Genomic DNA, 13,259 nt, shown 5'->3' with positions numbered 1-13,259 from the left:
CCCAATCCCTGCTCCTTTAAAAGCAGGGCCCAACCCCCTGGCTGCAGCTGGGTTCCAGCCACGCGTCCTCAGCCCCTCTGTGCACCTCCTGGGCCCCCTCACCTCCCCACCCTTGGGGACACTCCCCTCCAGGGCTTTGCAGCACCCTTCCCTGAGGATGCTCAGGGCCCTGGCGCTGGAGTGTCTTCCCAGCTGCACTGCCCGCCCCCAGCCCTGCGCTTGCTCACCTCCCCTTGGTGGCAGCGCCTGGCACCGGGAGGCCCCACATCCTCATCTCCCCCATCCTCCGAGGTACACGGTCCCTCAGCGCCCCCTGGTGGCTGCAGGGGGAAACTGGGCTTCACCGAGCAGGGGCTGAGGCTGGTGAACGGAGCTGGAAGGAGCCACGGACCAGCGCGAAGCTTCCTCAGCTCCCACTAAACAGACGTGGGAACTGAGGCTCAGAGAGGCCACTAGTCTTTCAAGGCCACCAGCTAGACAGAGACGGTGCCAAGGCCAGGCTCAAACCCACCGGGCTCATCTGACTTCGCAGCCATGCTCCCTGTCCTTGGAGAAGTGGATGGGGGCGGGGCGGGGACAGGAAAGCGTTGCCCGGGGAAGGAAGCAACAGTCCCCTGGAGCCACGGTTTGTCCTGGGCAATGTGCTGGACCAGTTGCTCTGATGAGGGGGTGGGCGTGGGGGTGCGCTTGTCCCCAGGAACGGGTCTGGGGTCCATCTGGGCAGAGGTCACACAGAGCCAGGTCCAAATCAGGGTACAATAGCGATAAATAGAATTTATTTTGTACAACTGTTACCGACATACACACGGCCACGGGGGCTTCCAAAATGGGTGTCGGGGCTGGAAGGCTGGCCTTGGGCGTGACGCCTAAAAAGTGTGGACACATACACGCACACACACACACATACACACGAGGATGGACTCACAGCAGCTGTGTCTGGCCGCCCCTCTGCGGGCGGGGGGCGCAGGCCTGTGACTCTCCCCAGCTGAGGACCCTGGGCCACGGCGCCCGGGAGCAGGAGATGGCAGCGGTGAAGTCACGTGCTGCGGGGGGGGGCCCAGGGAGCCCCCCCCCCACCACCAAGGGGGCCACTGGCCTGCCCCCTGGAGGCAGTAGGATGGGCAAGTCTGTGGGAGAGTGTGAGGGTCCCAGGGGGAAATGTGCACAGTCGGCCCCCTGCCCTTCAGCCTGACAGGGGTCCCAGGGACCCCAAGAAGCAGGTGAGTGTGATGGTCAGACAACCTTCTGTCCCGGGTGCACGGAACCACAGTCCTCCATGACCTCTGCAAGGATCTCATCCTTCTACAGATGGGGCGCCCAGAGAGGGAGAGGGATTGGCTCAAAGTCACACAGCAGAACCCAAGCCCAAAGCCAGGACTGAGCCCAGTGCTCCTTCCACCCAACCCCGCTCGGCTGCTGCCAGGGCGTGTCGAGTGCTCAAAGACGCCCCCATCCCCTTCTGCCTTCTTCTTGTTCCTCCGGAGTCCAAGAGGCCCCCGGCTCCCCACAGGTGATGGCGGGCCAGGCCTGCAGTCCTGCTTCAACGGACCGCTCCCCGGCCCAGCCTGGGCCCCCAGCTCTGCGGGGAGGGGGATGGCGGCTCCGAGGTCTGGACGGCTCTGCCCTGCAGAGACGGCCCAGAGGTGGGCCCGGGGACAGCCCGGGGACACGGGAGGGGGGGACAGTCCACAGTGCTGGCCCTGGGGGCAGAGGTCCCGCTGCCTGGATCTGACACAGAATCTTCACCTTGTGCTTCGGCAGCCCCACCTGCAGGAGAGGGGAGAAGGACGGGCCCGCGGCTGAGCAGAGCAGAGGCCGCCCTGGCTCAGCCCTCAGGCACCGTCAGCCCGGGCCGACCCCCCCACAACGGTGAGATGGGGGGGCTACCCTTGAGCGTCCAGGCTCTGGGTCTTTCCATCCCCTCGAGGACCCTCCACATCCCTCCTTTCCCGGGAACCCCCACATTCCTCCTTCCCAGGGACCCCCGCCCCTCCCTTTCCAGAAACCCCCACATTCCTCCTTCCCAGGGACCCCCTGCCCCTCCTTCCCAGCAACCCCCAAGGCCATTTTGGGTTCCTGCAGCTCAAAAGTGAGGTCCCATTTATTCATCTCTGTGCTGAGAAGGAAACTGAGGCCTAGTTGAGGCCCATAGTCCCGCACGAGACCCCGGGAGGTGGGTGACAGGGGGCTGGACCCCAGATATACACAGCTGTCTCCCCAAAGCCCTGCCCACTCCCGCCCTCCCCCAGAAGAGCTGAGCGCTGGGTCTGACCTGCTGGGTTCCACCTTCAGAGGGAAGCCCGGCTAACAGCCCTGCAGGGACAGAAATGCCACCGGTGGGGCGGGGAGGAGGGGGCACGGGGTGGCCGACAGCACAGCGGGGCGTGGGGCGGGCAGAGTGCTCGTGGTGGTGGGGGAGACGGGTAGGATGTGGGGTAGTGGGCAGAGCACACCCCCCGGCCCCACCCCCCGAAGTACCCACCAGCTGGGCTGGGGGCTGCTCAGAGGCTTCCAGCTGAATCTTGATCTCGGGACACGCAGGGTCCCCCGACTTGCCGGCGTCGGGGTGGGGTGACCTCGAGGGGCCTGGAGAGGGGGGCAGGAGGGAGCCACCTCACTGGCCACGAGGAGGTGCCAGGGAGACGGAGGCGTGGATGGGCGGTCGGCACCAGGCTCGGCCCTCCAGCCCCTCCCGAGGGGAAGCCCACCTCCCACCGCCCCCCTCCAGCAACCGAGACCCCTCCAAGCTCCCCCTCCTGCAGACTGGACCAGGACCTGCCCGCCGCCTCCACCGCCCGGAGCCCTCTCCCGGCCCAGCGCCCCGCCGGGCTGGTACCTGGGGAGCTGCCCCCACTCGTGGTGCTGACGCTGTCCTCCAGCCACGTGCTGTAGATGAAGGAGTCCCGCTTGTGGGGTGTCCCCGAGGACGAGGCGCTCTCCTGGGGGCCGGGGGCAGAGGAGTTAGCGCCCCTCCCCCCGGCCCCTCTCCCACCTCGCCCTCTTGGCCCACGGGGCCGAGAGCCTGCCCTGCTCTGCCCCTCGGCCCGCACCACGCCATGGCCGTGGCCAGTGCTCGCCCTTCATGCACTGCAGTGTCCCGGCCAAGCCGGGGGAGAAACGGGCTCTTCTGGCCCTCGGACGCTCGGTGGACACGGAGTGTGCCGAAGCCACACCAGGCAGCACCGGGGTCTGCCCTGCTCTTGCCTGGGCCCGGGGATGCGCCCGCTAACGGTGTGCTGAGGGCGCCAAGCACAAAGCCTTGTGGGAGGATAAAGGGGGCTTTATCCTAACCCACCTAGGGGCCAGAGAAGTAGGGAGGGCTCTCAGGAGGAGGCGAGCCAGGAGTGAGGAGCAGGAATGGAACCAAGGGAGGGCCAGGGGTGGGGGGCGGGGAGGAAGCAGGCAAAGTGCTCCAGACTAGGGCGAGTGGAGTCTGCCAAGGCCCCGCGAGGCGGAGGAAGCGAGGAGACCACCAGGGAACGCAAGACGGCCAAGGAGCGGAGGGACGGGGCGTGTCCATGGACTCCCCGATGGTGCTCCTGGTCCCGCGGGGGGGAGGGATGCGGGGGGACATCAAGGCCCTGGCTCCCGTCTCGGCTGCCCCAGGCACCTCCTGCGCCCTGCAAGCTGGGGCCCCGGCCCGGCTCACCGCACGGCATGCAGCCCCCTCCCAGGGCCGCTCACCAAGCCGGCATCGTCCCCCTCCGCACCCTCCGTCTCCTCCACCACGCTGGCGAAGCTGCTGGCGCTGGACGAGGAGCGGGAGAAGTCCTTTAGCGCCTCCGTCCTCTGGGCCGCAGCCTCGGCTCTGCACAGACGGCGGCGTCCGTCAGCCAGCCGGCACCCCCCTCCCTCACGCCCCCGCCCCCCGGAGCCCCTGCAGCTCTGAGCCTCCCCTTGGGGGCTGACTGGGGTTACTGTCCGCCCAGATACCCTCGCAGGGCTCATGGCGGGAGTGGGGGTGGTAGTCTGACTTCCTGGGCGTGGTGTCCGGCCACGAGCGGCAGCAAGGACTGGGATCCCCCAACTTCTAAGGCTAAAAGTGTTCCCCCTTTTCAGAAAAAAAGAAATCACTCTGTGCCCCCCCAAATGTGCCCAAGTGCCCACTATTCTGGTGCCTCCTGCTGAGGGCTTGAGCAGGGCACCAAGTGCTGTCTGTGTGGCAGGCAGAACCAGACAGGCACTGTGCGACTCCGTGCCTCGCTGAGGACAAATAATGAGCCATGGGCAGGGGGAGCCCCAGAAGCCGAGGGGCAAACGGCACCAGCATCCTCAGACACGTCCTCTATGCTGGACCTGGCAGGGGGGGCACACAGGAAGTAGCCCCCAGACGCTGACTGCAGCTTTTCAGCTCTTTCTTCTTTGGGTTTTTGGGCCACACCAGATGATGCTCAGGGGTTACTCCTGGCTCTGTGCTCAGGGCACCATATGGGGTGTCGGGGGGAACCTGGGTCGGCCACGTGCAAGGCAAGTGCCCTAGCCACTGTGCTATCTCTCTGGCGCTCTCGGCGTTTCCTACCAAGTGCTCAGAGAGGCAGGAGACGGTGTCTGCTAAAGAGAAGGGAAATCCTGAAGGCATGGCAGAGCCAGAACGTGTACGCCTCCTCCCGGAGGGGAAGCAAAACACAGGCGTGCCAGGGCCCCGAGGCACCGCAGCCGCCTCCCTGGCCCGTCTGCTGGCGACACGGGGAGGGGTCGGAGCAGCACCGCGGCAGGTGACAGGCCAGCCGCCGTGGGAAAGGGAGCCCTCGAAGCTGGAGGGGGACAGGCGTGCGGAGTGCTGCTGCAGGGGAGCCCGGTGCGGTCAGGAGTGGGGGGGAGCTCGAGGCGCCAGCAGAAAAGAAAGGGGCTTCAGTGCCCCAGCCCACCGCTTCCTCGCCTGACCTGCCCGCCCCTGACCTCACGCTCTGAGTCCCTGCGGCTCCTGCCTGGAGTCTCACATTTCCCCACAGCCTGCGGAGACCAAACCGACCTTTCCAAAACCAGCCCCGGGGGCCACCTGCTCCGGAAAGCCCCCCCTGCTTCCTCTCAAGATGGGAAGCCCGACCCCCTAGCCTCTTGTCCTTCTCTCCTGCCTCTGTTTGCCTGCCCGACCCTCCCACCCATCAGGGGTCCCCCTCGCTCCCCCCAGCACAGAAGGGCTCCAGGGGGGCTCGGGCCTGGCACAGGCAGGTCCAAGCAGCCTCCTCCCCCGCTGCAGCCCCCATCCTCCCGGTCCCGGGTCGGGTAAGATGCCAAGTTCTCAAGTGGAGGCTCAAGGCAGGAAGGGGCGCCTGCCCCCTCTCCTCCCTCACTCCCACCCCCTGGCACAGCTTCACCCCTGCACCTCCCTTCCGGTCTCCAAGCAGACCTCAGGCCCTTTGCTCCTGCCCAGAGCCCCCAACCCCACCAGCCCACCCCTCCCGAACCGCTTCACTGAGTGCCCTCCCGCCCCGTGGTCCTCATCACAGCAGACGGTGGGCTGCGTGTGCCCATGCGGATGGGGTGCCGGGCCTGGGGTGGCGGTGCCCACAGCCCGCCTACACACCCACCTGTTCTTGGTCGTGGGCATCTCTGGGGAGCTCTGAGTGGACGAGTTCTCTGACTTGGGCTCCTGGGACACGTGCCCGCTGTCTGGGGTCTTCTGGCCGGCCGGGGGGCTCTCCCTGCGGGGCACACGGGGGCAGCGGGGGGATTCAGCACCAGGCCTGGCATCAAGAGTAGAACGAGGCCCAGGGGGTGAGAGGAGGCGCGGGGACTCCTGCTTTACACGCTCCCAATCCTGCTCTATCCCTGGGGGCCGCCGGCGGGGAGCAGACAGGGGGCAGAGAGGCTGTCTGCGGCAGACCCCACCACGTCCTCTGCTGGGGTCTGAGCGGGACCCCAGAGCCAAGGCGGCATTTTGCCCAGGGACTGAGGGCCAGGACACGGCCACGCCCAGACTCAGCCCCAGGAATTCGCAGGCTTCAGGGCCGGCCCAGCTGTGAGCAGGATGCTAGCTCCATGCTGAACCCTGTCCATATTTATTTATTTATTTATTTTTGGGGTCACACCCGATGGTGCTCAGGGGTTACTCCTGGCTCTGCACTTAGCAAGCAATCACTCCTGGTGATGCTCAGGGGGCCACAGGGGGGTGCTGGGGATCGAACCCGGGTCGGCCGCGTGCAAGGCAAATGCCCTCCCCGCTGTACTATTGCTCCGGCCCTAGCCCTGTCTGTATTCCAACACCCACTTCCCTATGGGCACCGCAGCCTGTGTGGCGCTGTGCCATTGTCCGTGCTTATCCTCTAGCGCTCAGAGAGGTGCAGGGACACCCCTGCAGCACACCGCCCCCCCCCCCCGCCATGCCGCTCACACAGCCCCGGGAGGTAGCAGGGACAGGGCTCACACACAGGAAGGACCCTCTGTTCTTCAGTCTGTGCCCACCCTTCCTGCTGGTCCTCTGGACGCTCCAGGATCAGGAAGTAGCAGGGGCACTGCCCCCCACTCTGAGAGACACAGTCGCCAAGGCCAACCTGGACCTCCACCCGAGGCTGGGTGACCCGGGCCCCGAGGCACTGCGACTGTAAGAACCACCAGGGGGCTGGAGGCACTTGGGCGCGGGGACATGTGGGTGGGCCGGGCTGCCAGGCACAGGCAGGGCCCTGAGGGTCACCCCCGGGGGCGGGGGCACAGGGGCGGGCACGCCCCACCCACCTCTTCTCCTGCACCTCCTGTATGTTCTCGATGCCAATGGCGCTGCTGCGGCGGGAGCCGAACGGGCCCGACTTCTTCCTTGTGGGGCTCTTCCCGGGGACGATCAGAGACTGCGGGGAGAGGCCCCCAGTCAGCGCCCACCTGCCCTGGGAGCCCCAGTGCCCACCCCCCCACCACCCGGGGTCCTCCGCCCAGCGCCTGAAGCAGAGGCAGCACGCCAGGACGGAAGGCGGGGGGGGGCAAGCCGGCCGCCAGCACCCACAGCCCATCCAGGCAGGAAGGGGGTGCCGGGGGGCCGTGCCGCTGGGCCCCGTCCAGGAGAAGGGCAGGCGGGGCTCGACGGGGCCGTCCCAGAGTGGAAAGCCCCCTCTGAACACCCTCCCCCCGCCCAGCCCCCGGGCAGCTGCGCACTCAGGGCCTCCGGTGGGGTGGGATTTGGCTCAACAACCAGAGCCACTGCCCACCTCGGAGCCTCAAAGCTGGTGGGTGAACTCGGACCCCAACAGCTGAGGGACCCCGGGCACCCGCAGCGTGCCCTGGCCTCACTGGGGAGGCAGGGAAGGGGGCCCCGGGAGGCGGGAGGCAGGGACCCTGAGGCCAGTACTGGGGAGAGGGGGGTTCCGGCCGGTGGGGGAGGGGCAGGGTGCTCCATGCAGAACCAGCGATATTGGGGGACGTGCGGCTGGGCAGAGGGTCTCGGGGGTCCCGGGGGCCAGGTTGGGGCAGGGCCAGACACCCCCGGCGGAGGTCCCTGGCTCTGGCACAGGTACCAGGCCCCGAGGCGGGTGCTGAGGACCACCAGAGCTGCCCACACCCCACCCTGCACGCCCGGGGGCCCGTCCCCAATATGGCCTCCGTCCTAGGCGCCGGCGGCGAGCAGCGTGCTGGCGGCCCCGAGGGCGGCAACCTCTTCCACGGTTCCTATGCCTATGGCACTGCCCCGGCGTCCGAATCTACTCGCACTTTTCCCAGGAATAAGCAATGACTGGCAAGCAGCAAGAGGGCGGGGGCAGAGAGAGGCAGAGATGTCGAGGGAGAGAGACATGGAAGTGAGGCGGGGAAAAGAGGGAAGGACAGACCGACAGAGAGCCAGAGAAGCAGCAGAGAGGGCGGGGGGGGAAGGAAAGGTGGGGGGAAAGAGAGGACAGAGGTGGGCAGAGGCAGGGGCGCGGGGCAGAGAGAGACAGACAAGACAGATGGGCGGGTCCAGGGTGTGAGAAGCAGGCAGGAGAGAGACAGGGAGGGGGAGAGAGGGGAGGAGAGGGAGCAGAAAGACACGCCCAGAAGCACCAGGGGGCAGAGACAGTCCGAGGGGAGGGGGGAGGGCGGGGAGGACACAGAAGAGCAGGGCAGGAGGGGAAATTGGAGTGAAGAAAAGGGAGAGTTGTGCGAAAACAAAAACAGAAATGGATCTGGTTACTGCCATGGTGGGTGCTGCGGGCCTGACCCTGTCCCCGGGGCCCCTCTTTAGCCACCCACAGGAGGCCGGGGCCAGTCCAGCGGGGAGGAAGCGAGTGGTCGGTGAGAATCTGAGTCGGGGACGGTGAGCCTGCTTCTCGGACAACGGGGGGTGGAGTGCCCGCTGGACAGCAGGGAACCTGCCTGCTACCCCAAGCCCAGTCAGATTGGGGGGTGGGGCCCCTTTTGCCACGTGACACAGCACTGAGCACAGGGCCTGGCATGCAGCAGACAGTCAATAAAGGATGGATGGATGACAAAAGAAGAAAGGATGGATGGACGGAAGAGAGAAGAAAGGGTGACTGGATGATGGATGAATGGGTGAATAAATCGATGGAAGGAAGAAGGATGGATGGTGGGTGAATGGATGGCAGGATGGCTGGCTGAGTGGATGGATGGCTGGAAGGATGAAGAGTGTAGGGGAAGCAGTGGGTGCAGTGCCTGGAGAGGCCACTAGGTGGCAGAAAGTAGATTAGATCCACACTCCAGGGCAGTAATTCATCCTGCATGCCTAGCACCCCCGGGGTTATCAGCAGCAAAATCCCAGAGCACTTGGCAGACAGTTAGGAAAGAATCACACAGTAGGTGCCCATACAGCACAAGGGAGACACTCACAGCAGGCACCGCCTCACACACAGGAGGGTCCCACGGGCATCTGGCACGAGCACATGGTCCACTTCCTGCCCCACGGTGGCCCCGACACACACAGAGGCCCAAAGACACTCAGCGCCAGGACGACAGTGGGTGCACACATGTCCAGAAAGTGGTCCGGGCGCCCCACACCGGGCAGCTCGCAGGCAGCCCGACTCCTGACACACAGGAGGTGCCACCAGCAGCATCCCAGAGCCAGGCACACACACAGACACGGTCACACGGAAGACCAGGTCTGGACGCACAGCACGTGCCCACGCCTGACACACAGTGAGTGCTCCCCGGAACCCCAGGCGTGACAGCAGGTGCCCGCACTGCAGCCCGAGTCCCCGCACACGCTGGAGAGTAGGTGCTCAGTGGGGAATGTGAGAGAGAAGCTGCCCGCAGAGCACCTAAGTGAGGGGCCGGGGTGGGGCTGTAGGTCAGCACGCTAGGGCTGTGGGCTGACCCCCAGGGAATACAGGGGCTAGACTGATCTAAAAGCTAGGGTGGGCACTGGGTCAGCAGAACCATGGAGGGAGAGGGCCTAGGCCTTGGGGTGGGATGGGGGGCAGCTGAGGGCCCCTGGGGAGGGCAGGCGGGCAGGGCGGGAGAGACTCACTATGCCAGCAGCCTTGGCCAGGTCGGGGTTGTTGGGCGCAAAGCTCCCGCTGTGGCTGGTGGACACGGTGCTGGGCTTCTTGTTGCTGAGCCCCATGGCATCCATGGACTGGCTGCGGCTCCGGATCACCCTCTGTGGAGGGGAGAGTCGGGGTGGAGGAGGCACACCCTCCCCTTTGGGGAAACCCAGGAGCCCAGGCACCTGGTCCCTCCCCATCACAGCCACATCTCTTCCTGCGAGGTCACGTGACCAGTGGTACCCTGGGCATTGGCTCTACCACCAGCTTGCTGGGTCTTCACCTCTCGGAGCCTCCCTTTTCTGCTTTTAAGGCTCGCAGAGGATGGCAGGCAATGGCTGACAGGAAGGGAGCACAGAGAACCTTCTAGAAGCAAAACTTAGATTCCTTCCCTGATGAGTTCGTAGAACTTTCTTTCCTTGCCCTCTCCCCACTTTTTCACAGCGTACCTCGGCAGGATGCTTGGCGGGTAGCAGGGGACAGGTGCATCGCAGCGGCTCTCCCTCAGCCCGCCCTCAGTGGCTCCTGCCATGCCCACTCGACAGATGGACTCTGCTGCCTTGTCACGATCCTTCCACCCTCAACCAGTCACCACCCCAGCACCCACCAGGTGGGGGCCCCCCACAAAAGGCAACCCGCCTCAGCACTGTTCCCTGCCACTTCACCTGTCTCCAATGGGCAGAGGAAGCTGCTCAGGGCTTACTCTGGACTCTACACTCACAGATCACTCCTGGCGCGCTTGGGGGACTGTATGTGGTGCCTGGGATCCAACCTAGGGCGGCCACGTGCAAGGCATGTGCCCTATCTGCTATACTACTTCTTTGGTCCTCAGGATCTCTATGGCCAGGCGCTCACCTCGGGCTAGAACAGAACTGGGTAGCAGGGCTAATCCCCTCATGCAAAGTCACAGTTCCAGCTCTGCAGCTTGCCCTGGGCTGGGAGTCTAGCCCAGACTGACCGTCCCCCTGTGGCTGGAGACGATGGAGGGTGTGGTGTGAGGAGGCCCTATCCTGGAAGGAAGAGGATTCGCCCCTCACTAGGAGGTCTGTGGCTGAGAGAGAGAGGGTAGTTACGCCTTTTGCTTTCTTACACTGCACACATCGAACCGCTTTACAAATAATGCTCCCCAGCTGTGTGAGGAGCTGTATGCCATTATCTGAGCCTGCTGGTGAGGAGACAGGGCTCAGAGAACGTTCAGTCTGGCTGAAGCAGAGCTAAGATTTAAGCTGAACCAGAGATGGCCGAGGTAGGCCAAACCAGCCAGACCCCTCTTCCACGGTGGCTGGGTTCACATACCCCTTCCCAGAGGTCAGAGGTCTTCTCACTGCCCATGTGCTGACCTGGCAGCCAACATCCTGAGCACCAGCGGCACCTTGCTGTCACCCAAAGGGGCCCTGTCTTCAGTAGATCTCCCAGGCATGTGTCTCCCAAGCCCCAGGTCTCCAACCACAATCTCCCTCCTTATACTCCTAAATGGTCACAGACCACTCCGCAAAGTCTGAAGACTACCCTAAAGCCATCTGACGTTTATCCTCACCTTTACCCAAGTACCAGATACTAGATACTGTGTCCACCTGGCAAGGGGCCACCTGTCCAAGTAGGCCTGGGCCTCTTAATCCTTCTCCAGAACATGCCCCCACCCCCCACCCCCCACACTCAAAGTATCTGCGTCTAGCCACCCTTCCAAGCCTATTCCTAGCTCCACCCAGCCAGAGTCACACCCCCAACACAACCCAATGGGAGAACAGCTCTAGCCACGCCCAACTCTCCAGAGCCGCTCCCGATGGCGATCCAATGGGAACCCACCTCTGGCCACGCCCCCAATCCAATCCAATAGGCGTCTACCTCTAACCACACCCCTAACCCAATCCAATCCAAAGGGAGTCTACCTCTAACCACACCCGCAATCCAATCCAATGGGAGTCTAGCCCTAGCCCAGCCCCTATCCAATCAAAAGGGAGTCTGCCTCTAGCCACACCCCCAACTCACCGTAGCTCCGCCCCAACTCCAAAAGAAGCGTGCCATAGCCACGCCCCCTCCCCCAACCCCACTACAGTACCCCACCTCCAAGGGAGCCCCCTCAGGCTCTAGCCAGAGCCCACGCGGGGCACAGCCCCCTCCCCGACTTCACCCCAGCCCCACGCAGGCCCGCCCACCCAGCCCACGGCCCCTCACCTTGAAAGACTCGAAGAAACCACCGCTGCCGCCGCCGTTCTCCATCTTGTCCTCGTCGCCGCCCAGGCCCATCATGGACTGGCTGTGGATGTGCAGCTCCTCGTACAGCGTCTCCAGAAGGGCGGCCCGCGTCCGCTCCTGGGGGCAGGCCCGGGGTCACCCTCACCCTCACCGAGAGCGGGTGCCCCTGCAGGTCCCCCAGCGCCCCCGCGCCTCACTGCCCATCCCCCGGAACCAGCTTCAAGCCCCCAGCCCTCCCTCCCCGCTGGTGTGCTCCGAGCAAGACTGCCCACCGCGGAGCCCCTGCGAGGGGTTAGGCCCAGAAGCACCCGCTTCCCTTCCCTCAAGCCCAGCTCTACTCCTTTTCAAGGTCCATTCCCCCACCCCCCCATCCCCAAGTCCTTCCCAAGGTCAGGGTCAGAACTCAGCTTTGCCTTCCCCACAGGCAGCACTTAAATAACAAGTGGGGGGTGGGGAGTGGAACTCAGCCCCAACCACCCAGCCTCACCTCCAGTTTGGCAAATTTCTCTGCTTTGTAGCAGGCGTATTCAGCATTGATCAGTTTTGTCAGCAAAAATTCCTGGAACTCAGGCCCCTGGGAGCCAGGGGGTGGAGAGGGGAGAGGGGGAGGGGCAGGTGAGCACGGGATCAGTTAGTCAGTGCTGAGCTCCTGAGCCTGCTGAGTCTGGGGTCACCCCCTTCACTCCCAGAGGGCACCTCCCCAGGGAAGCAAACCCCTCGTATGAAAGAGGCTGAGCTGGGGGTCTCCTAAGCCTGGGTGGGTACTGGTTTTCAAACTAGGGCTTCTGAAAGGTGGGATAGATGACTCCTCCCCAAACGCTTTGAGAGGAGGGCTACACCCAGTGATGCTTGAAGGTGGGGATACTTCTGACTTGTTGCTCAGGGGTCCCCGGGGTGCTGGGCTTGAACCTAGGCTTCCCGTGAGCAAAGCCTGTACTCCAATGCTTTGGGGCTCCTGGCCCCAGACATTGTGCTCCTTTTTACTTTTTTTTGTTTGCAGCTCCGGGGATGAAATGTGGGGCCTCACACATGCAAGGCAAGTGCTCCACCACTGAGCCCCATCCCTGGCCCTACCTCCCCAAACATTTTATAAGACTGTCAGATCACCGGACAGGCAGGGTCCATGATGAACATGTGAACACTGACAGCTTTTCCTGAGGCTGTACATAGGGGCCCTATTTTCATCAAGCTGATTGCCACCCAGCGACCCCAGCGTGCAGTGAGGCTTCCATGCCCTGTAGGGTGCAATGTGCGCCACCCCCACCCTCACCCATTAGGTCCTGCTTGGCCCGTGACTGGTGGGTGGGGAGTGGGGGGCAGCCCCTTACCTTCCTAAACACAGCTGGGTCTGGGAGGGGGGGCCCAAAGAAGGGCACATCATCTCTAGCAGTGACGGACACCTGGAAGGGAGGGAACTGTCTCTGTGAAGTCTCCCACAGCCCTCAGATATCCCCGATTCACCTCCTGCCCCGTGTTGGGCAAGAAGCAGGAAGAATCCACCCCATGGAGTGGTGGGGAAGGTTCATGCTCACTGGTGAGAGAGAGAGGCCAGAAGTTCAGCAATTCAGGGGTGCTGGGACCTCAGGAGTCACAGAGGTGGAGACGGGGAGGACGGAGCCCTAAGGAGGGGCGAGGTGGGGTATGGGAGGGAAAGCAGTCCCT

The 13,259-nt window shown here is 64.3% G+C and overlaps 1 protein-coding gene across 8 annotated transcripts in view; it reads right to left on the bottom strand.

The window, feature by feature from the left end:
- Positions 1-748: 748 nt before the first annotated feature.
- RAP1GAP (RAP1 GTPase activating protein) overlaps positions 749-13,259 on the bottom strand; it is a 68,818-nt gene continuing 56,307 nt past the window's right edge. For 4 of the 8 annotated variants that reach the window (XR_008630180.1, XR_008630179.1, XR_008630176.1 and 1 more), the window contains 12 exons: positions 12,926-12,997; positions 12,085-12,171; positions 11,577-11,714; positions 9,386-9,517; positions 7,583-7,660; positions 6,676-6,785; positions 5,532-5,687; positions 3,685-3,808; positions 2,837-2,939; positions 2,483-2,617; positions 2,273-2,313; positions 749-1,767 (listed from right to left, as the gene is read on the bottom strand). Coding sequence is in view for 3 of the 8 variants with exons in the window: in XM_055138098.1 (XP_054994073.1) it covers positions 2,305-2,313; positions 2,483-2,586; positions 2,837-2,939; positions 3,685-3,808; positions 5,532-5,687; positions 6,676-6,785; positions 7,583-7,660; positions 9,386-9,517; positions 11,577-11,714; positions 12,085-12,171; positions 12,926-12,997 (1,113 nt within the window). In the remaining 5 variants the exon portion in view is untranslated. The remainder of the gene's footprint in view (positions 1,768-2,272; positions 2,314-2,482; positions 2,618-2,836; positions 2,940-3,684; positions 3,809-5,531; positions 5,688-6,675; positions 6,786-7,582; positions 7,661-9,385; positions 9,518-11,576; positions 11,715-12,084; positions 12,172-12,925; positions 12,998-13,259) is intronic. The other 4 variants (XM_055138098.1, XM_055138099.1, XR_008630177.1 and 1 more) reach the window with 4 other exon arrangements.

Source organism: Sorex araneus, chromosome 5, assembly GCF_027595985.1.
Source record: "Sorex araneus isolate mSorAra2 chromosome 5, mSorAra2.pri, whole genome shotgun sequence".
Lineage (NCBI taxonomy): Eukaryota > Metazoa > Chordata > Mammalia > Eulipotyphla > Soricidae > Sorex > Sorex araneus.
This window is presented reverse-complemented; position numbering and strand designations above follow the sequence as displayed.